Source organism: Micrasema longulum, unplaced genomic scaffold (assembly GCF_059751315.1).
Source record: "Micrasema longulum isolate JH-2025_06_02 unplaced genomic scaffold, ASM5975131v1 h1tg000280l, whole genome shotgun sequence".
In the NCBI taxonomy this organism is placed as follows: Eukaryota; Metazoa; Arthropoda; class Insecta; order Trichoptera; family Brachycentridae; genus Micrasema; species Micrasema longulum.
The window spans coordinates 1515109-1540835 of NW_028277484.1; the positions used below are offsets into that span (position 1 = coordinate 1515109).

General features: G+C 33.4%; 1 protein-coding gene across 1 annotated transcript in view; it reads left to right on the forward strand.

Moving 5' to 3' along the window:
* The window catches only part of ds (dachsous cadherin-related 1), a 452538-nt gene that overhangs the window by 409153 nt on the left and 17658 nt on the right, over positions 1–25727 (forward strand). Inside the window, exons 5-11 of the mRNA XM_088224360.1 lie at positions 2383–2561; positions 6539–6765; positions 11559–11745; positions 18459–18873; positions 23902–24249; positions 24358–24512; positions 24631–25711. Coding sequence (XP_088080486.1) covers positions 2383–2561; positions 6539–6765; positions 11559–11745; positions 18459–18873; positions 23902–24249; positions 24358–24512; positions 24631–25711 — 2592 coding nt within the window. The remainder of the gene's footprint in view (positions 1–2382; positions 2562–6538; positions 6766–11558; positions 11746–18458; positions 18874–23901; positions 24250–24357; positions 24513–24630; positions 25712–25727) is intronic.

The window sequence follows — 25727 nt, forward strand, 5'->3', positions numbered from 1 at the left end:
TAACCTAAAGTATTTTAATTATGTTTTTCTAAGCTTCGTGGTCCGAGTTTGTTCTCGTTTTTAAACTGCGGGATTCCAGATTCGATTTCCGGTGCTTAGAAATATTAATTTCCGGAAAAGAACTAGACTTATTTCTTTGTTCGTAGACAAGTTTGAATACAGTTTGATTTACCATCCTCTTTAAAAGGAATATCGTCTTCACGATAATATGTTACTTGTCAATTTCAATTATGGATAATATTCTTAATGTTTGTGAAGCTTTCTAACGTCAAACTTCATTAATCCTACTCACACACACATGTACGTCATCGTGTCTAAAAATCAATGCAAATTTCAAATACGTCTGTTCAGAGTTACTTTAGAATGTATTATCAATAATGTCAATCAAATCCCAAAGGGCTGATCTCAGATTTTATCGAAGGAATCTGGCTTTATAATGCACGTCATATTTATAATTTTAGCATGTGAAATTAATTCTATATCATACTTGAACGATTATTATAGCAGATAACATGTTTGGAAATAGTGGCACCTACACACACTGTTTGCAGTGAGTTTTATCTAAAGGCATTGAAATTAGTATACCGAGTACTTATAATAAATTATGCATTTAGGTCTGCAGTGACAGTTTGCGTTTGATTTATTAGAATCGAGTGTCAATTATTTATTTTGTTCCTAATTAGCCTCTATTTGTATTATTTCGTAATAAAACAGTCGGAGTTATCTTTAATAAAAATTATCTCGATTATTCTGCGCAGGTTAAGTATTTTATTTACCAACTGTAATATGTACCATCCGCTCTTGATAAAGATGCACAATTGTACGAAGATAAAACATAAATTTTTGTTGTTAAAAAAATATCGTTTGTGTATTAATACAAAATATTTTTGAAATTCTTGTTGGGACCAGTATTAGAAACGGACGGAATGAGTGTTTGGCCATAGTAACAAGCGTTTTGCGGCGCGGCACGGTGAACTCAAACATATCCACTGTCCCTACGTGTACTATCCAAACTGCTTTTTTCGGGGTTTTCAGGAGAGAAAAACCAAAGGTTGATAGTTTCTTTAAAAAAAAAAATCAAGTTTTATTTTTGCTCTCTTCTAAAATGGAGTTTCGATAGTTAACTTCGATATGGTAACAGACGTCAATATGGTAATAAGGGTAGCGTCCATAGTGACCGCGCTGGCGCGGCAAGGCGCCGCGCAACGCTCGCCGCTTTGATCACTCGTTTAGATTTGTCGATATTTGCCAATATGGTAAACTCGAATTTCCTTCTAGAAGTCTAGGCATTTACAGGGCTTATGACCTGTCGTTGATTGGTTGGACCATTTAATAAATGGGATGAGTCCTAGTGTACAAAATTTTTGAAAAACTTAGAACATTGTCTACTTAACCATCTGGTCGAAGGAAAAGTAAAAAAAAAAACAAAATATATTCGTTGCCTGGGACCTACATACAATAAAATAATTCAGTCAGATCAAACTCGTCTCCGTCAACAAAGATTTCAGTTCTTTAACTTCATCATTGATATTATGTAATAATCGTAAAGAAATTAAAGCTGAAATTAAAAGTCAAATGTTCTGTATGATGATGGTGGGTTTATTTCTAAATGAATATTTTCTGTGTTGCCTGTTTTCTGAATAAGACCCGGCGAGCTTACAATGAACTGGAAATGTATACGAGAATAAAGTATAAATATATTATATGCATGAAAACATCAATAACCGTTAGATGACCAGCTCCGTACAATACACAATAAAACCTTTCTATCGCATTGTAATAACGAATAGCAACTTCCTCAATTGGCCGAGCTTTACAGGCGCGGAAAATTCGTCGGATCAAACAGTTATTGGCATTATAAACCCCGGGAAGTTGTGTATGTTCAAACTCGGAAGGCTTTAAAATGCTGTGAAATATTTTACACGTACTAATAAAATGCAATTAAAGTATCACAGCTGTACTGAGAACCTGCTTATTCGTAGTTAAAACATATCTACATTGTATGAATATAGCAATTTGCATTAATATTACTTGCAAAGATTAATCCACGAAACAAAATGCATTTTTCGTTTGCCTGCCATTATTTTTATTTATTTATTTTAATTTTATTATGATGATTCTACTCAACCTTAACGCCCTTGATATGATTTTCACAAAAATGTCGTTATATAAATTATGCTTAATAATAACTTTATAACAAACATGTTAGACTTATACGCCAACCACTACAATTCTGAATTGTATTTGTCATCTACGCGGGCACGGAGGAAATTATACCACGGGTTTATTGACAAGTAGCAATTTATTTAAATATGTATAAAATTAAGTTTTGTTGAATTGATTTCGCTGTCTAATAATTCAATCATTTTGTCTTGTCCCCAGGCGATCGTCAAGTTGTGAAGTACTCTATCTACTCCGGGGATCCTGAGGGATACTTTAGCATCGATCCTGACACCGGATCCATCAGGACAGCTTCCAGTTTAGACCACGAAGTAAAGCCCACAGTACTTCTGAACGTCCAAGCATCCAGTGGAAACCCGCCTGCTTATGGACACACTCAGGTAAATACATTTAAGAAACATTAAATTCATGGATGTACAGTGACAATTATTGCTATTACTTCTGTTTCAAAAACTTTTGAGTGCTTCCACTGTGGTTCCTAATCCTTATTCAGAGCGGCTGTGGACAAAATGGAAATTGCTACTATGATGCCAACCTCCACCGTGAAAGAGCACCATAAGGAGAAAAAAGAAGGATCAGATGTTTCAAGGTTCGAACCCCGCTCTACCACAACTTGTTGTTTCCTATTTTCTGCCAGAGTTATTTATGACTAACAGAAAATGGTTACAAAATTGAATTATTTGGGTAAATAATAAGAACGCAAATCCATACTAATATTATAAATGCAAAAGTGTGTTTGTTGTTTGTTTGTGTTTCCTTCACATCGCAACGGATCAACCGATCAACGTGATTTTTCGCATCGGTATAGCCGGAAAGCTGAGAAGTATTTTACAATATTTTTATTCTGAAAAAAATATTACGCCTTTGGGAAAATTCTTAGCGGAAAAATGAATTCTTCCTTTACGTCGCGACGGAGCGGCTGATTAACGTCCTATGCATAGCGATAGTTGGAAGACCGGCAATCGATACACGGTACTTTTTATCCCAAAAAAATATACAAGTACAAACAGATAAAACATATGATGATATTCCATTAACCCTAAACCGCACTTTTTTCAAATAATAGAAAAATACGTTAGTTTTGAAAATTCCCAATATTTCTAGTTTCAGACCATTTTCTAAAAATCCAAAATCACTTGAGCTGGAGAAATGGGAATCGTTATAAAGTATTTAATACATAGATTATATATTAAAAAAATAGTGGATCGGATTTCAAATGTGAAGATTGAACTTTTTGCAAATAAATGAAGCAAATTGGGGGTGAAAACTTTTTACCTAAAAATATAAATACGTTTACTAATAATATTTTAAAGAAGGGATTAAAGAATATCGTAGTTGTCCTTAATAAAATATTTCTAAATACGTGTATGCTTTTAAACATAGCATCAATCCTCCAGCTCAAATGCTGTTCTATAAAAAATATTTATATGATGCGTTCAAAGTAAGCAGTTCCATATTTTTTAGAATATATTTGAACCGCAAAATTTTTGTTCATTGCGCAATTCAGTATTTTTCCTGCAACTCACCAACTCAAGTAGTTAAAGGTTTTATATTAATATGCAAATGAAAAAACCAATCGTATGCACCTGAAAACAGCCTTTACAGATCATTTCAAGCTATCGAACCTTTCGTAAAATGGAATAATTATGCCCCATTAATCGAGGGTACACAGCAGTTTTGGCTGGAAAACGAATTAAGGCACGAAACTTACATGCGAATGCGAATCACAACATTATTTAAATTAATGTAAATTAGATATTATATTGGATTGAATTAGGTACAATATTCCACGAAAACACTCGATAACGTAATAAGTAAATGGTTACAATAATCATTATTAATGAGAATTAAACTATATTTCATGAAGAACTGTATTGGTAATATTATTTCAAATATAAATTAAAGCAAAGCAAATATTATGTAGATAAATTTTCACTTTTTAAATTTTTTTTTACGAAAATTGCTCTACGGAAAAAAAATCTAAAAGTTAATAAACATAACAATAATCTATATTTATTTATTAGATACATATTGAAGAAAAAAAATGCACTCTAGCAATCTGGTCGTAATTTTGCAAATTTTGAATACAATGATAAGCGGATTAAATTCATATGCTAGCTGCTTGTACATTCCTGAAAATCGTTTTAAAAATTGTATCGTTTACAAATATCATTAAATTTTTCCTTAAAGGTGAATATAAAACGCGTAACTAAGATAACACCTATAAAGTGTTGTATTTTGTAATGTAATATTCTACCAGAAAATTTCAAACTTAAATATATATATATGTATTTTAAAATACATTGTTTGTACCATGTCAGTAAAGAGTTAGACTATTTTTAATCAGTTGTTCCTATGAATTACTTAAATCATGGACGTGCAAAAGCATCCTGCCGAGAACTTAATATTTTATTACCACAAATTTGTATACAATTACGATGAACGCAATCGTATGTAGAAAATATTAGAGAATTGAATAATGTTTCACTAAATAGACATTAAAAGGTAGAAAAGTATGTATAGTGTATTAAATGTAAAGGTTAAAACCTATTAAATTTTCGATTAATCAACCATTACAATCGGAACATCTTTGAGCCACATCAAAACAGCTATTAAATATTATGGTGAATTGGATCTTCAGTTGGTAGGAACGTTTATATTTCTTGAATCTTAAAATTTTGAGTTACACATCTAATCTAAATCTCAATACTATCGATTTATATCGGTACGTTTTCATGTTTGACACCTCAGAAAAATGTATACCATTAAAAATTCATTTTACGGATAATAGTATGCCTACGTTATTTTGCATCTAGAGTAATTTCGTGGGCATTCGATACATTTATGAATAGGTATCATTGTTTGAGATCCAGCTTTCTCATGTTTTGGTTCTCGTTGGCTGGGAAATATACAATGGAGTTTAGTTACCATTTCGCATCATTAAATTTTGAGTTCTGAGGTTTGGATGTTTACCATAACCAATCGGCAAATGAACAGATAATTGATTTAGTTACTTTACGATGCGGCTCTTTTCAAGAACAATTATGGTTATTAGTCATTATTCCTTCGTTTTGACCACACGGCGTTGGCCTTAAACAAAATAGCGATACACTTAATAACCGTTAGAAGTACGACCCCGTTATTCTTTTTTGAATGCCTATTTTCAATTGTGTCGAATAGTGTTTTTCACTTGCTTCGCTGTTTAGTCTAGTACCGACATATGGTTAGTGGATAAACTTTTAATGAATAGACCGTGCATTCAAAATATTACGAACGTCCCAATAAATCAATATGCATACAATCTACGTATTTATTTGAATCGTATTCAAAAGAAACCGTAGAACAGCGCACGAATCTAACTTCTTAATTTACGATTGAATTATTATGTCATTTATTTTTTATTACTTTTTAAACGATTTAGAAACATCATTTGGTTAATGTTTGATTTTGGCTTTTCAATTTTATTAATGTTTGCTTTTTGTAAAGCCTCCAAAATTGAAAAGAGATAATGATTAGTCGGTATTTACTGTATAAATTTACGCAATGGTATAAAAAGCTAAAACACGGCGTGTTTCAAGCGAGATTTTTATTGGCCTACAATTTTATTGAGAAATGTTTTTTGGGGATCCGATTAATTTATTTTATAGATTATATAACATTTTTCATACGTCGGAACTTATCGATTTAATAATATTTTTATCACACAGCTAAATTATTACATCAACGTAGTTATTAATCAACCAACTTATTAATCTACAACTTTTTCATTCATATTATGCAAGTACATGGAGAATTTTCTTCAATTTCAGTTACTTTATTATTCCTTTTATTATTGTTTCATTTACTATCGATACATTAATTGATTATGCCCAAACGCCCCATAAAACTTAACCTAATAATTAAAGATGAGCAAATTAAACAAACAGAAAATGTAAATTACTTGGGTTTGGAAGTGGATGAAAAATTAGCGTGGAAAAAACATATCAAAGCAGTTTACACACCATTCTGATGAATCTCACCCACGTGATAAAAGTTTCAGCTCTTTTACTTCACAAAAGTCAACATATGGAACAGTTGAGGAAATGTGGATGTTCAAGCATAGGCAAAATGGTGAATGTTACACAGTGTGTAAAGTGGCCACTTAAACCAGCCAATGACAGGTCATAAGCCCTGTAAATGCCTGGACTTACATATTCCCTTCTCAAAAGTGTTTTCCCTCTGTTGAAATAAATTTAAATATGAACAACTCCCTAGGGAGGAACCCCAGCCAGTCTGCAAGCATTTGGACATAATCAAACATTGTAGAATTATTTGCGGTCAGTGGTTCAAACATTAATGATAACTATTTTCCGTTTAGGTCAATATCGGAGTCGAGGACGTCAACGACAACCCCCCCGAGTTCGAGTCTTCCACCGTTAGAATATCAGTAGCAGAAAACTTGGATCTTGGGACTCCATTGTATGCTGCTCATGCGAGGGACAGAGATGGAGAGGCCAATGGGCTGGTCAGGTACAAGCTCGCAGGACCCAACACACAAGGACCCTTTGCTGTCGACCCCATTTTAGGACACATCACATTGACCAGGTGAGAAAAAAGTGCAAAAATACATAAATTCAAATTACTATTGATATTTTGAATTCCTTTTACAATTTAATAAATTAATAACTACCCCTTTTCTCAGTACCGAAAGCAAAGAGTATTTGTTTAGTTTTTTTATGCTAAATGCGCCAAGGACATATAACCGAAACTCCATTACCAAATCACGGATGAACGCTCCTTGTTTCCATAAAGAAAACATGGATAAATATAGTAAATGTACCGTCGCGTCGGCGGAAACTTGAAATGCTGTAATGAGCCCTGGCAAATCAGAGCAAAGAAGTTAATAGAGCGAAATAATTAGGTATTGTCATTTTAAAACTCTTTACTATAATTGAATCGGGTTGTGGTCCCGTGGCTAGTGTTGCGGACTCACGGATCAGAGGTCCGAGGTTCGAACCCCACTCTATGGGGTAGAAGTTGGGGACTTGATTCTCATTTTCTAGTAGTGAGTTATTTACAACTCGTTGAAAATGGACCGAAAATCGAAATATTTGGGTAAATAATAAAAACGCAAATGTTTTTTTAAAAATAAATTTAAAAAACCTACTACTGGCCTCGAAATATGGAGAACCCTTTTAAATATTGTTTCTCACGGTTTTTGCTAGTTATTTTCTACAAAACCAGAAGTTTTTGCACAATGGAAAAAGTCGATCAAATTTTTACAATTTTATTTTTTAATCAATGTACGTAAAGCATAGTTTAAAGTCAACTTAATACTTTCGTATCTGAGTTTGAACGTAGTTATGCCGAAAGCAGCCAGACCACAATTTTGAAAAAAATGAAATGGTGTTATCGGGACAGTAATGTCAAATCTATGTTCTGCTAAGAACAGCCAGACCGCTTTCGCACAAAACAACTACAATAATGAAAATATTTCTGATCACAAAAACGGCATTTCTCAATTTGCACGAAACACTTACAGCACTAGAAAAATCTTACGGTATAGATGTTTATGGAAAGATTAAGGGCTCCAGACGTCTAGTTCTTTTAAATAAATTAAAATGGATAGATACATACGTATTTTAATTTAGTAAATTCGTTAATTTAAAAATATCTGTAAAAATTTTTTTTTGTGCAGAATGTTACCACATACATTCAAAGTTTGAATGAGGTATTATTCAGTATTAGATCTGGCTGTTTTCTGGAAAATTCATATTTTAGGTTGTGTGGTCAGCCAGACTCTAAAAAATCATCAGAATTCCTTTAACACATAATACAATTATTTTTTAAGTCATCATAACAAATTAATAAAATCATTCATTACAATAAGGTAACCCAATATAAATATAAATTATTTAAGTACAATAGATAATGACAAAACATAAATAGGAGTTTTACTAGGGCTGGCTGTTTTCTGCGAAATGAACATCATAGGTTATGCAGACAGCCAGACATTATAAATCATTAAAAATGGTTAAATATACAATTTAATTCTTTAACTCTTTAAAAAAATAACGAATGTATGCATTATTTATCATTTGTCAAAGTGATAAATATTCAAACTGTTGTGTAGATTTGATTATTCACTCTTTTCACAAAGGTGCAAATATCTCAGTTTTACTTTTATATACCTGACTGCTTTCTGCATAACTACGTTTATTTTAAACAAGTTAACACAGTATTTGCTACCATTCGTGTTTGCAATATTGTCATCAGGAAGAATGACAATATCCGACAAAGGCCCTCCATATATTTTTTTCAAAATGACAGTGATGGTAGTAGATTTAAATTCTACTTAAATCATCATATATAAAATTTAAAAAAATAATTTTGAAAAAAGGAACGGGTTTGTTTTTAATAATGGTTGATTGAATTTTTATAACTGTATTGTCTCATCTTCAATTTCTTATCAATATCAACTATGTTTAGCCCTTTTTTCGTTTAAATAAAAAACCATTGATTCGATATTTCTATTGTTCATAAGTGTACTGAATCTATAATTTTATTTTGACCTTGTGATTCAAAAGCGTTATCAAACCGCAGTAAAAAATGAAAATACATAGATTGCAAGATGGCTACTTTGTGGTGGACAATAATAAAACTGTTATAGTATTTCAACCACGGGACAGTAAAACTGTCGGCCGTTACTCCAGCGGCAAATTCAAACAATGCCATAAGGGGATCGAAAAACTCCAGAAATATTTCTGTACCCCTATATGGGAAGGTCGTTCACATGACCTGTTATGATAAATTAGTCATATCTCTAGCGTAATAAATTTAATCACAATCGTTCAGAGCAATTAGCGTTACATCATATTAATTAATTTATTAAGGTTTAATTACCGGAATCATTTTCTATTTTTACGTTAAAGTGCTGTGAAAAATAATTTTGATCAACGTTTGCACTGAATTTTAAAGATGAAATTATGTAGAACGAATTAATATGATTTAGTATCTAAAATGTTGGAGCTTTACTGAAATATAAAAGGCTATATTAATACTACTCTGAAAATTTGCGTGGACAGCGTGTTTGCATACCAAAGTTTTTCTTTTGAATAAACTTACGAGTTTTCTTGATAATTGAATAATCATTTGCTTTCAATGAAATCGATTATTTAAATAAATTATGAAAAAATTTACGCTGGACGTATTAAAATTATTTTCTCCGCCTATTAACAATGAATGTAAATATTGATGGTAAAATTATTGAAAGGGTTGATGAAATGAAATACTTAGGAATTATTCTTGACTCCAGATTAAATTTAACATCACACTTTGAATATATACATAAGAAAATTTCAAAAAAGATTTTCTTCCTAGGAAGAATTCGAAAAAAAATAAACAAAAAGAGTGCAGAACTTATATACAAAACAATAATTGCCCCTCATTGGAACTATTGCTCTACTATATTATATTTAGCTAACGAGGGAGACATAAACAAGTTTGAAATACTACAAAATAGAGCAATGAGAATTATACTGGAAAAAAGCAAATATAATAGTGTTGAAAAAATGAGAAAACAATTGAACTGGATAGGAATAAAGAAAAGACTATTGTATAATGTATTTGTATTTATATATAAAGTGTTTAATAATCTCATGCCAAAGTATTTTATAAGTGAAATTATATTAAATAGAAATGTACATAAATATAGGACAAGAAATAGAAATAGGATAAGACTACCACTTAAGAAAAAAACAAAATCACAAAATAGCTTAATGTATAAAGGGTTAAAACTGTATGATGAGATGCCTGAAAGTATGAAGAATGAAAGAAAACTTACGGATTTTTAAAAAAATTGTTATGTTTATTGTAATAATGTAGTTATGTAAGAAATATTTAATAAGTATTTGTTATAATTGTAAATATATTAGTTAATATACAATGTAATATTAACTAACTTAAGTAAATAAATAAAAATAAAAAATTAATATTTTGTCATTTTGCACATTAATAAAAAAATGTTTTAGTATTCTCTACTCTGTTTAACAATAGAAAATATGTATTCCTGTGAAAATCGTATTTTATTATTAACAGCCAAGATTACTATTTATTAAAAAAAAAAGTTACCTGATTTTAACGCTAGATTTTACATTTTTACGTACATATTATAATATTCTCTAGCTATAGGCAAATATTTTTGTGTGTGAAATTTATAAAGAGATGTATAGCAATTAAATAAAACTAAATGGTTATAAAATATGATTAATTACCAGATTTCTATCAACAGTTTTTTCAGAAATCATGTTACAAATAAACCATTTAAATTAAGATGGTTTTTTAAGTATACAATATTAATTAAATACAATGTTCATATAAATTTAATACATCAATTTACATTAACGTTTCCCATTACGTAAAAGAAAAAACAATTCTTGTGTCCATAATGGGGAGTGACGTCTTATAATAATTTGTTTATTTTATTTTTAATTTTTAATATTTTTAGTAAAACATCTAAATTACAAAAAAATAAATAAACGGTTTTTTCAATCAGTGCAACACAAAAAATGATTATGAATATAACTTTTCCCTTCTTTCTTAAATATGTTGTATTATTCTTAACTGCACGTTTTATTTCCTTCGTTCATTTCATTAAATAAAAATTTTCCTCTGTAAGTATAATGACGTTGTGCTGTAGTTGTTTTTAATTTTGGGTGTTACCAGTGGTTTTAGGCAGCGTACTTACGTTTTGTGACGTAGAAACTCTACTACTTATGTTGTCTTTATGGATTCAAAGGAAACAGTTCTCTTCAAATAACGATTTTATATCTAAAGCCCAATTTAAAAAAAAAAATCTTCTTCTTGCGGTGCCTTATCAGGTCCCCCAGAAGTTGGCGACGACTACAGCGAAAGCATCTCGGTCCTGCGCTACTCCGAGGCCAGGACAACTGCTTGTTAGATGTACTCGTCATAGTGATTCCCGGGAAAAGATGAGGGGTTTCCCGTTCCTTCTCTGGTAGATTTTTCTGTCGGGGTTACTTTCCTTTAGCTGGTTGGTTCTGGTTTGAAGGCGCCAGAAACTCGCCTTTTATCTTCTCGTTATCTGCTATGATCGCACTGTTATGAGTGTGATCCCATTGCCCAGGGTTCACGACGTGGACGCTAACGAGTTGGACTAGTCAGTAGTGTTGCCGGTGGAATGCAACTGGGCGTTCGCAGCATTTTATAGAATCACACCCTCCAGCAAGATGTGACTCACTGCAACCCTGCTGACGGTTCGAATACCGAAATAATTAATAAATAATTATACAGCGGGAAAAATATACGGTTTTTTAAATGCAACTTTTATAATTATAGTTTTTGTTTTTTTGACCGATAAATATAATTTCTTATTCTAGACACCTCGACTACGAAGCTTCCCAACGCCATGCACTGACCGTTGTGGCCTATGATGGAGGAACTCCGCCGCTGTCAGCGAACCTGACCCTGCTGATTGATGTCCAGGACGTGAATGACAATCCTCCCGTATTCGAAAGACCTGAGTACTCTGTGAACGTTCTGGAATCTGCTCCAATCGATACCCTGGTAAGAACCTCCCGTACAAAATCAGCATATAAGCAGCTGATTAGTTATTTACTTTTGTTTTAACTCTTTACTCTGGTGTTTTGTAATTATTTTTTTAATTTATTTATGTTTAGTATTAATATTTATATACCATAATGTAAACTTTTTAACTTTTCCTTTTAAAGCACTTTAAAAAAAAAAAAAGTAATTTATTCTTCTTTTTTAAAACTGCTATTTTCTTTGATTTACCTTTCTTCTATATAGGTAAATATTTATGTTTGTTTAATTAATTTAATGAATCATTTTTTTTAAATTCTTTAAATACTGTTACCATTGTATACTTTTTTCGATGTTTTTTTTAAAATTGATATTATGCTTTTTTTGTTGAATTTTTTTTTCACTTGTTTTATTTTAATTATGCAAAAGGTTCATAGAACCGTGAATAAATAAATATTTCGCACCCCGTCACCTAGAGTGACACATGTCTAAATGCGTCGAGCTGAGAAAAACTACTAGAAAGATTTCGACATTCGCAAGTTTTGACAACATATTAATGTGCTCAATATAATTATACCGTAACACTTATGCAATAACGACAATTATTCATCAAAAAATATCTTTAATTTTTAATTTTGACAGTTAATAAATATGTTATGTCTATTTATAAATATCACGTTAGAGTGCCATTAACAACAGGGGCACACTTTATTTAGGAATGCGCTTTTCAAAAATGTATTGAATGTCAGTTAATATTATTTTAGTATTACCAAAAATCCAGTGATAAGAAATAAATAGGTGGAAATTATAAGGAATTCAAGGTAAGAATCTGATTGAGATTCGCATAAAACGAATGCTGCTTGTAAACGTTCAAATACAAACTTTTTTTTAGATGCAAGAAATAAAACATCTTTCCAATTTTTTGGTATATGCATTCTCGTCGAATGCAACCCTGGTAGGTCGGTGAATTAAACATTTATGCTCCTAGTTTTTTTTTACATGTTAGATTAAAGGTTTCAAGATCTACAAACATGCGCAGCGCAAAGCTCATTATTATACAAAAAACCGCATAAATCGGTTGAGCCGTTAAGGAGTTTAGTGACATCACACATATAGAATAATCTTTAATAAATATTATATAAAGATAGTTCATTCCTTTTTTTAAAGCACCCTTTGTTTATGAGTCGATGTATTTATTGAGCCTTTGTTTTGTACATAATAGCGAGATAATGATGAAAGTTCACCCGGCAATAATAAATATTTAGAAACTGATGTGTGTATGTAAGATTAGGTCAGTGTTACGTAAGTTGAAAGTTGAATTTAACTTCATTTCGTCGTTCGTGCTACGCTGTAGAAGTCAAACGTTTTGACCTCACAATGTCTTTAACATAAATAATTATACATGGTCGCATGTACATACATACATATTTCCAGTGAAACACATCGAGCAAGTAAAATGCATAATTTAGTCTCGAACATTCTCAAGGGACAGAAAGTTCCTAGCCTGACTTATTGAGGAAACATCGACGGGCATTTCAAATTAGTAGTACAGCTCACGAAGTGTCAGCGCTGTGTTGAGGAAGCATCTCTCTCGTGCATCTCTGCTGCCACCTACAATACTAGGCCGTGTAGGGTGCGAACATTGAATAAAACATACAACCGAGGAACTGACTGAAAAATCCATCAAGAAAAAAAAAATACCCTAAGTTTCCCAACGATATAAAAGGATAATATAAAGTAAACGAAAGGCCCTTTTCTTCGTAATATTATTATTATTTTGAACATGTGTATTTACGTTTATTAATACGACTAATTACCTTATCAACTAGACTTCCATTTTGCCATCTCAAAAATGTTTTCCCTCTCTGTTGCAACAAATTTACATCTTATCAAACGTATTATTAAATCTATGCATTTTCCCAACGTTCCCAGTTGACCCATCGACTCGGTAGTCAGGTGGCAGAAGGGACCATATGTAATTTTTTTCGTTTTTTTTTTATAGTTTTCTACAGTTTTAGTAAATATTTCAATAAGTACACATAGAAAGAAAATGACACCAATATTTAAAAGGGTTGTAAATTATCTAAAACTGGACAAAACAAAAACATTTTTGTTCTTATATTGAATCAAGGTCTGATTTCTGCTCTCTTCAACATTTTTGAAAATACCGATGGTCCCTTCTGTCATCTGACTACCGAACTGTTTTTTATTGTTTTAATCTTCATATTGCTAGACATTTTATCTGAATAATGTTGTGAAAATAGTTGAAAAAGGAAATTAGTTGTATTTAATTAAACGCATGCTCTTTGTCAATACGTATGCTATGTATAGTGTCTTCGTGTACGACTACGAGATTTCGTGTCCATCCAAAAAAGACAAAAAGAGACTATAGACGAGATGCGGTCTTACAGACGAATTCTGGAAATTTCCTAGAGAGACCACATCATGAATGACGTGGTCCTTAGTAGAGTCGAAGAAGGAAAACACCTACTTAAAACCATCTACGAAAGACGGGCTGGATGGATTGAACACAAAGTGCGTCATTAACATCTCTTACATAAGGTAATAGAGGGCAGAAATTATTTATCAGGAAACAGACTACAAGGGACGCCCTCGCCGAGGGTTTATGCGAAGATATGAGGTGCAGTTTACATGAAGACCTGAAGAGGGCCGCACATGAAAACACGGAGTTGCAGAGGAAATGCAGAGCTAGCTTTACTGCAAACCGATCTTGGAGGATTGAAACCAGAAAGGCTGAGAATATAAACAGTGACAGTAGCTCCAATTCTAAACCTTACCCAATAAAATTGCCTATTCTCGTTATATCTTTACTGCCTATAAAATGCTTGCGATGCATAATTTACGGCACATAAAACCAAATGAGTATTCTTAGTCGAATGACGTCGGGTCTTTTCCTTATGTATACGGTTTTTATTCAATGGGTGCCACATGCACCGCGCATAGCGTGCTGGCGTGCTGGCGTGCCACAAGGCGTGTTGCAGGTCAGCAGAATAACCTCGTGCAACAAACTTCGCACTTTCTCCCGTACTGGCAAGAAAGCAGGTCATTAGTAGGACTATGTGAAATGTAACAACACGCTGCCTACAGAATATCTACTCTTAACTTACCCTTTTTATAAATGCAATAAATGCAGTTAATGCCGTACAACTGAACCGACTTATTGACACATTGGTGCATGTTTATCATGTACTTTTATCATCAGTATTCCATTATTTGAACTCAATGGCACATAGATCATTGCATTAGCATACTGGGAACAGCGAATCTCATCAATGTTTTCCTTATCTACGTCTAAAGGTGAATGGAGGCAAGATGATCACTCTTACGCTGTTAATCCTAATCCAGGAACTATTGAATGTTGCGAATATTGTTACGTGCACATTGCGGAATTCGACTAAATTATTTTTGATTATCTAGCTTTAAACAGTTTAATGAGAAAGAATGAAGATACATAAATAGAGGTATTTACATCCCTCCTCCCTATCTCCAAATAGACTTTTTTTTAAAACTCCCTCTAATATTAAAATTACGGACCTTGTCGGGAATCGAACTCGGAATATACATGCCAGCTCATACTACGCGGACAACTAAAAAATACCTACTTAGGTACCTGGGGCGTGGGGTGCTAGGTAAAATATATACCTACTACCAATTCAGTTATTCGAGTTAAGTGGTTTGAAATAAACTAAAAAACAATTTATGGTATAATTTCAGCATAAAATAGTTACATTTCATAGTTTTTATATTACAATACCATCGTGTCAACTGACTTGAGTGCTAAGTTCGTTATAAAACAGTCACAATATATATAAAACAATAAACATGGATCGGTTTGTTAGAACTGCTTCCACAGAGCTCGTAAGATCTCAATTTGCGCGTGCGCGGACTCGTGAATTCAGTACTGAATGACTGTTTCATGGCTACCAATAACTGCGCAGGTTAAAGATTGTGTGTGGGTGTGTCGCAATTTTTTAGAAGTCATTAATGAATGCACATCGAATCCATCTCAGATCGATACGTTTCACAAACTGATGAAAACATATTTGCTGTAGTTACTAAAATGTTAAGTTAAGCTATAGCTAGTTTTTTTTATAAAAAATAAATTACGTATTAATTGTTAGGAAGTATTTTTTTATGGAAGCATTGGTTCCATCCAATCTATGGATGGAGCGGTAGTGACCGACTGAAACAAGATTTTCATAAACCGAATAAGAATTTCGGCTTTTGTTCTGGTCTCGGCCGAATCCGAAAATTATTTAAGTAAGTCAAAAGTCACTTCGAAACGCCCAAAGTTAGGCGTTTTTATTGTGAAACCTTATGAATTCATTAAAATAACCACAATGAAATATATTTTTTTTATTTTTAGCGCTTTTTGGTTCGTTGTTATTTTATTTTATTTGGGAAACCAACAGTTCTACATACATATTAATAGTTTTTAAAAATGAACTGTGAATGGGGCGGAATTAGGACAGGGGTGCATGAAGAGACGATAAGGAGGGGAAGTAAGATGCACATATTTTTTATTGTAGTGTCTATGAAGTTACAAAATGGATTTTAAGTGTCAATTTTAAATCTGACAGAGTAGTCTATGTCTTTAAATTTGGTATTGTACGCTGAAAAAGTTCTACGAAAAAAGGCGTTTTTAACATACGATATTTTAATTATTGGCACACTTACTGATACTTATTGGCTATGTTATACATACAACTTATATGTAACAGTTCTTTAATGTAATATTTATATACTTTAACTATAAAGGAATTACAAAGATATAAAAATGAAAGATCTAAGAACTCACGAGAATTTAGAGTCCCGAGCCATAAGATGCGCACGAGTACAGCCGAACGAAGTCCGACACATCCCGAACGCAGATTTCGGCTGAGCCGAAACCGAAACCGCGGCTGAAACTCGAATTGGTCAAAACTGACCGAAACTGGCCAAAACTGGCCGAAACTGGCCAAAACTGACCGAAACTGGCCGAAACCGAGACTTCGGTCGCCCACTAATGATAGGTGCACGAAATAATAATAAGAATGCTAGAAATTCGAAGTACGATTTTTAACAGCTAACGCACGCGAGCGTTTCGTAATTATGTTTCTTCCTAGCCCACGAAGGATTTTGCGTAATAGTAGTTAGAAGGTAATTGGGAGGGTTCGATGCCTTGCAAGAAACCTGCTTGCACAGCGCAGGTGCAAACTGCACAATTTTGTAAATTTAGACTATTCTGTCTTCACAATCAATATTTGTGAGTGTTCTTTGATTTTTCGTAAAGTAGCTCTTAACAATAAATAAAAATATGTGAAAATTGTCAGTCTTCTAAACTTTGACCTTCAATCTGTTTCGGTTGCTTGATCAGGGCCCCGATAGCAATAAGAAGTTAACAGAGTTATCTTCGACTGTCCATAAAGAAATCATGTCCAATCAATTTAATCCCAGTCAGTGAAGAATTCACTTCCCTCTCTTCTCAATCCAATAAAGTACATATTATGTACTTCTGGATTACTTTCTTTCGGCACAAAGATGCTAAGGCTACCAGATTTCAGAGAGCTCCTTCGGGCAGCTTTTCTCGTTTGACAACGAGAAAATTTTCCGTGTATGTGTGCACCGCTAAGGAGACTTAGGTCCTTAGATGCGGTGTGCGGTATGTGGTAACCAAGCTGTCTATAAAGAAAAATCGATATTTTCGTACGAAAATAATTTATAGTACATTTAAAGTATCTTTATCCGTAACCTATAATTGAAAATGTTTAAAGAAAAAAATGCGTATTTTGCTTTTCATACAGAAAAATTAATTTTAATTTGTAGATGAAATTGAAGATAAACGTTAACTTCCCATCCCACGATGGCAAACGCTATCTTTATCGGTACATATCGAGACGGTATAATGAAAAATCGACATTTATGTACAAAAATGGGTATATTTGTGTACAATTTTAAATATCTCCGTCGGCAACCTGTAATTAAACATGTTTAGAAAATTTCGCATTGTAATACGGGCCCAGTAGCTCAATCACAAATAACTATCGACGTGCTTAAAAACATGCTAAGCATTTGAGCGATCACACTGAACACGCTCGTATCGGTTTATTTTTTGTTTTCCTCGTAAATAAATACAGTTCATTGGCGAAAATCGGCGTTCTCATAAAAAAAAAAACGTTTGCATTTGCATTTGCAAAATAGTAAGGAGTATCTGATACAAAAAAGTGAAAATTAAATTATAATTACTATAGCAACTGCTTTTCTAGACATTTGGCTTGTCGACCGCTGGCTAAATGTAATAAATACCATGATAAATAATAAACAAGTAAATTAAAATTGCAGTTTTGGAATATTTACACCGGTGAAATTCAAATATGTGATTGCGCAGCAGGATTATACGTCGCGAAACGTAAATATTTTGACATTTAATATTAGGTGTTCACGGATGTTGTATTGTGATCGCGAATACGATAAACAACCATGGTGAGAAATTGTTATCACGTCGCTTTTTAGCACGTCGATAGTTATTTGTGATTGAGCTACAGGGATGTAAATTCATGTTTTATGTACTGTGGAACTTACATATAAATTTCAGTTTCAATATTTTAATATGAACATATTAGGTGTATCAGATACGGTAATTGTTCTAAGTTAGACAAGAAATGCATGGATCCATTTAGGTTTAGAGAACATAATTTATGTCAAAATATCCATTGTTAATTAAATATCTTTTTCAGGTGGTTCAAGTGACAGCAGTGGATCTTGATACTGGAAATAACGCCCGCCTGACTTACCGCTTGGTCGGTGGTGCTCAGGCCCCATTCGCCGTAGAACCCCAAACTGGTCGCATCACCCTCACGGGACCCCTGGACAGAGAAAGCGTCTCTTCTTACACCCTCGTCCTAGCAGCAGCAGACCACGGCGCTCCTCCGACGGCTGCCACAGCCAGACTAACAGTATCAGTTTTGGATGCCAATGACAATGACCCGCGATTCGGGGCCCAGTCTTATGAGTTCTCGGTGGAGGAAAATTTGCCAAGAGGTGCCAGAGTTGGAGCGTTGCAAGCAAGTGATGATGATATCGGAGACAACGCAGCGATACGATACAACCTTATTCCAGCCAACACGAGCTTCCACATCGATCCTGTTACTGGTCAGTAGTGTTACTCTATCTAATCGAAGAACTACCGTTATTTATTTACCTATCTCAAAAACTGTGAGGGTTTGGTTTTGGCTCATAAGTATTTACAAGTAATCAAGACGAAAACCTTCTTGGTATTATGAATTGCCATCAACTTCAAACCAATCATAAAAGAACTTTAAGATTTACCTTAAATCTCTAGCCTTAGTTAGAAAGCCTCTCAACAGTCTCAAATACTGACCTGGAATAAAAGTTATTTTTAATGAATGAAATAAGATTATTTTTGTTAAATGATTTCTCCATCGTTTCAATCGATTGATGAGTGGATCAAAGTGAAATATTATAATATCTGAAGCACTCTTAGTAATTTTTCCTTGTTGGTTTAAATATGTTACACTAGAAGCATGAGCAAGGTTGGTGGCGTAGTTAATAATCTAATTCGGTGCATTTAGTATACATAAACGTTTTCATATAATCCGTTGGTAATCATAATATTCTAATAGCCGATGTTCGTGTTTCGTGATCGTCAGATCGAATAAGTTCCCCGGTATGTTGATAATATATTCTATCCTGTGAACTATTCGCGTGATCGCTCCACACACCATGATGTTGACTTTAAGTATAATTATCACCGCCGATATGCAAATTCACTATCCAAACTACAATTGCAGTATTTACCTAAGAACTCGCCGGTACAGCTTCCATACCGACATACCAGCTTGTCACGATAACTCACGCAGTGCTAGACAGAACACAGAAAACAAAGAAATACCCGAGATGTTATTCACTGCCTTTTCTTCCCCGCTTATTGAATTTCTATAAAAATGCTTGTTTAGGTATAAATATTGACAACTGAAAGTACACATAGGTGCAGGGCAGGTATTTATTTAAAGACAGGATTGAAATGAGATTTACTTTTAGTTGTAAAATACCTATACAAATTCATGGTGCTCGAGTGTTTTTATTTATTTTCTTTTATTTAGGAAACATACAGTACAGTTACATAGTTTTATATTTTACACAGTTAGACTTAACTCTAATGGACCAGTGAAGTTTCCATATTATAAAGTATGTGAGGTTATTAATGAAAGTACAAAAAAGAGAAGGAAATAAAAACATAAATGGAGTTATTTAAAAATTATAGTAAAAAAAAGTTATTACAACGTTTGTAGTTTGTAGTTAGTATTTACAAATGGAAATAATATAAAAAATGAAGAAAATTTGTAAAAGTAATAAAAAGTTAAGAATTAAAATAAATAATAAAAAACACGCTCAGATGTAAAAATAAAATAAAATAGTAACAACATTTTTAAAAAGGAAAAACATAAATATACACATACATATTTTAAGGGATTCAAAGAAACGATGAGAAGAATCTTTAAATGAAATGTAAGACGATAAATATAAGTCAATTAAAAAAAACATCTTCAAAATTAATGACACATTATAGTAAGAGCAGCAATATATTGATTCATATACATATACAATATAATTAATTAAAAGTAGTTTAAAAGTATAAAAACATGTCAATGCAGCAGAGAAAAAAGAAAGAATAACAGGTATAGCAGCATATAGAGTGTTATTCCTATTCTTGTGGTTTACATAACTTTAGAGAAATATCTCCATTATAATGGTTTATAAATTATCTCACCGTTTGGTGAAGATCTTCTCTTTGAATTATCAAAATTTAATTTCTTCAAACTGTTGATTTGTCTTGTCAATTTTAATTACGAAATTCCATTGTTTCTTTTATGTAATACAAAATACAAAACTCGCTCGCAAATTTTATTTTAAACTTCTTTCAAACAATTTGAAGCCTCAGTCAGTGCATCATGGAAAAAATAGACTGTAAATAATGCTAAGCTGTTAAAGCAATTTACAGAAATACAATAACTACCACAATACGGCCCATTCCGTATTCAGTATGTTGTGTAATTGTAAGGATGCTGCATGTCCTTGGAAGTGCAGAAACCTTTAAACTTTAAACATTTAATAACCCTACCATTTACCATACCCTATTTGAAATAAGCAAACCACACAGATAATAAAACAAACATTGTATTGGGAATGTTCATAAATACTTTATCCAAGGCAAACATCGAAAGCGCGCTTCATTATCTGCATGAGTTACTCCTTTACTTATTTCGCGATCCTTCTTTTAAAAATCTTACGTAATTATGTTCAGTAGACGTAGGATTCCTAACAACAGTGTTTGTTTTTCTTTTATGGCGCCAGTAATTTGCAAGCGTCATTTAGACTCTAGCTTGCTTCTTTATTAAAAATACACTAATAAAATGAACAGGAATTATACGTCAGGACGAACAAGGCAAGTTGCATTGTAAATTATAAAGTATTAAAAGAAACGAGAACTCGGATAGTCGAAGTAAATTAGCATTCAGGTTGCAGTAAAACTGTTTCTCTCATGAAATAATTCAGGATCGCAGTTGAATATCTTTGGTTAGGCCAGACTTTCGAGTCTCGGTAGTTTGTAGGATGTGACGTATCGCTCACCCCCGTTTACAATAAAACAGACCACGGGCGCACAGATCACCAATAAGTAAAGCCGAGTTAATTAAACGCGGCCGTTAAACCCGCTGGCTGGTGACAGATAATCCGTCTTGTTCCGCCGGCTCGCCTTTGTGCTAGTCCCTTAAAACGCAAATGGTGTTATTATGGACGGTGCTGACCCGTCTGTTTGCTCGGGACAAACACTACACGCCATCTACATCCACAGCCTGCGCCTGCGCAAACATCTGACACTGAATAGGCTAATACATTCCGCACGAACCTCAATGGATTCCTACCATTTGACTACACATTCCCATAATCGAAGTTTTCCCATTAGTAAACTTGTAAGTTTTGCTCATGTATGCACGCCTACGACATCGTATTCTTCTATTTTCCTCGATAATTTTGGTTCGTTTATACAATAATGTATGTATATTTTAAATACTGTAGCAATTAAGGCCTTTGTATTTTATTTTAGCTCTTGAAAAATATAGTTCTCTGCGTTTGAATCAATCGGGAACACATTTACTATTTTGATTAAAAATAATCGGTTAGATCACGGTGAGTTCTTCATTTTGATGAATAACTGTTTTATGTACATAATTACAATCTTAAACGTTCTGTCCACTTAAAACTTACAACTATTATGTATTTCCGTTTTTATATTTGGATTGACATCAATAATGTTACCGTTGTTTTACGCATTATTTATCGATAGCTGCAATTCTGTTTCGAGTAATAAAAAGGGCAAAGATAGATTATATGAGTGCCATAACTTTTAATCATACATTAGATACGATAGTCGTTACAGATAATAAGAGTCATAAATTATAATAGCTGCTCGAAAATCTACAATTACATCATCGTGATATTTCGTTTCATGTTTTAGAACATGTATTTTGATATTGGGTTTCGTTAAAATTCGTTTCTTTTATTATTACTCTACCCTGGTTATATTAAATAACATTCACTGGCCCGGTTATACACTATTATACAGCGACACGTTTTTGGTCAAATTATTACCCTGACATTGAGTGATTATAACTAAGGGAGTATCGTAATTAATTCCTCAAGTTAGTCTCGTGAGATTTGAGACGAGGCATTTTTCCTTCACTGTTGGACTGTAGGTTTAAGGTCACAATTAATCATGTTATATTATCGACAAGCTTATCTATAGACTGCTTGCGGTAGTACTTTGATGGGGCACCACTTTATTCAAACTCAAGGGAAACATGATGCAAAGGTCGCGATCTTTGAAAGCGTTTGGCGAAGGAGCGAGCGGGCATTTCTCCTTTCCAGCGCTATTAATTACCATAAAAATAATATTTTATAACATAAATATATATTTTTTAATGTTTTGCGGTTAAAAAAATCGTTAAATGAACATTAAAACGTTTTTAATTGAGTTCCCTATTTTTATAAATGAACTCTATTCGAAACAATACAGAATGTTAAATTGATTACCTTCAAATGTTAACATCAAAATTTGCAGCATTGTTTCCTTTCGTCATACAGGTACTTGTATATTTGTGCAGCTTCTAAATATGTTTTTATACAAAAGTCGAAAATTGAATTTACGTCTCTAATCAAAATGTTACATTAATATAACACGGTCAACGACAATATCCCGCTTTGGGTGAGTACCGTGTATTCAGTAATGGGGAATTCGGAACAAAAGTCTTTTTATATCCGTTTCACTCTTATTACGCAAAAAGATTTTACGATATGAAATTTAGGTGTGTTCTTATTCCCTCCAAATAAAAGCGCCATTTTTGGAGAAAAAAATGAGATCGCAATATTGTTTTTCGTTAACAATTTTTGATCCTCGGATCTTCAGTATCGTGTTTAATTATGAAACTTATGATTAAACGACGTTATTCTGTAGTGTGTCACGTAGATCCAATTTCCTCTGAGCTGGGAACACTGCAGCGGGCAACCTGGGGTAATCACCGGGCGAATTACTACAGCCTGAGATGAACGGACATGTTGCCTACATTACATTACGAGACAAGAATTAGTACTGGTTACTTGTGTGTGTGACGCTTCATGTGTGTCGGTATAAGTGTTATCCGAAATGGGGCTCAGGTAGTCTGATTTTACTTCCAGATAATCATAGTTATTTTGTCGGATATGATTACTTTTATGAATGATAATTTCAGCTGTTTTACAAGTACCTTTGTTTAATGGTTTATTTCATCCAACTATTCGTGAATACGATTATCAATTTATTTGATAAAAAAATAATGGCTTTGTGATTTTAAGTAAAACGTTTTATTAAAATAAAATTAGACATAGCCATTCGTTTTTCGATCCACAATGATTAATGTCACGCTGAGTGACGAGGCTCTTTAGGTTTTACTTGTACAACTCACTTCCTACATCGATTCCCATATTCCTAAACATAAAACTATACTTTTCAATTGCCATGGTAATATTATATTTTTATGTAAGAAACTTAACGAAACTTAATAATTGGGAAAGATTTGACTTATTTCTATGATCGTAAATTAATGAGAAGTTGTTTTTTCACAGGAGAGATAATTACCAAAGAGCCTCTGGATCGTGAAGCCCGTGCAATTTATGAACTCGTTGCTGAAGCCAGAGATTTGGGTACTCCAGCACGCGCATCTCGCGTGTCCGTGCGTGTCTTGATTACTGATGTTAACGACAATGCTCCGGAAGTTCTCGATCCTCGAGAAGACGTGGTCAGTGCTCGTGAGGAACAACCACCAGGAACAGAAGTTGCAAGAGTTAGAGCTGTCGATAGAGACAATGGACAAAATGCTTCCGTCACTTATTCTGTTCTCAAAGGAAGGGACCTGGATGGATACGGAGTATTTACGATCGATCCAACAACAGGCGTCATAAGAACGAGAATTGGTAAGTTATTAATATTTTTTTTAAACAACAGAACTAAAAATTTTACGTTGATTGTTTTTTTTTTAAATTTATAGTTATCATCATATTTATTTATCTTCGTATTTCTAGTACTGGACCATGAAGAACGTGCGATTTACCGCCTTGCAGTGGCTGCCACAGATGCCGGTAAACCTCCCAAGCAAACAGTTCGACTATTGAGGGTTGAAGTTCTCGATCTCAATGATAACAGACCAACATTTACCAGCTCTAGTCTAGTGTTTTCGGTAAGAATCAACTTAAGTTTTACGAAATATCATTTGTTTGTATTAGTTATAAAGTTTTTGTAATATATGTCAGATAAAAATTATTTCGTTACATATATAATTTGTTTCCTTTTTATAGATTCGTGAAGATGTCAAGGTTGGCCATGTTGTTGGATCTATAGCATGCACTGAACAAACTGATCAGGAGAATTTAATTTCGGGTAGCATGAGTAGACACGTCACGTACACTCTTATTTCTCTCGGAGGAGAACATGCAACTGGAGCTTTTGATATTGACAGAAGTACAGGATCGCTAGTCGTAGCTCGTCAACTTGACAGAGAAAACCAAGGAGAATACCGGTTAGAAGTCAGAGCTCTGGATACTTCAGCAACAAATAACCCTCAAAGCAGTGCTGTTACTATCAAAGTTGATATTGTTGACGTCAACGATAATCCACCAAAATGGCCAATTGATCCGATTACTATTCAAATATCCGAAGATACCAAAATCGGTTCAACGATATTTAATTTTACCGCAACAGATGCTGATTCAGGTTTAAATGGAGAAATTCACTATAGCCTCGCTAAACAATCACCAGATTCAAAACCAGTATTTGCTGTAGATCCACTGAGGGGAATTCTTACACTATTAGAAAACTTGGATTATGAAAACTTAACAGAATACTTGTTGATTGTCAGAGCTACAGATCAAGCCACGAACACGTCAGAAAGATTGAGTACAGCAGCGACAGTGAGAATTATAATATCAGACGCTAATGATAACTCACCAGTTTTCATTGCCCCTACCATCAAAACCATTAAAGTGAGCGATTCATCAACAGTGGGAAATGCTTTATCCAGAGTAGTAGCGGTTGATGCCGATTCTGGAGATAACGGGCGAGTATCGTACGTTATTTCGAGCGGAAATGATAACGGAAGATTCATTATCGGTTATGAGTCAGGAGTCATAACTCTTGCGCGACCATTAATGTCATTTAATAGTGGCGCGAACGGAATGTTTACACTTAACATAACAGCCAGTGACCACGGAGCTCCAGTGACACGACAAAACTACATGGTTTTACAACTAGTTGTGCAAGGATCTTCTGATAACCCTCCACGATTCCTTGAATCCATGTATAAGGTCAACGTCAGCGAAGACCTACCCGTAGGAAGTTTTGTAGTGAAAGTAGCGGCAAAGTCGTCAATGAACAGTATTGGTAAGTATTTAAAAAA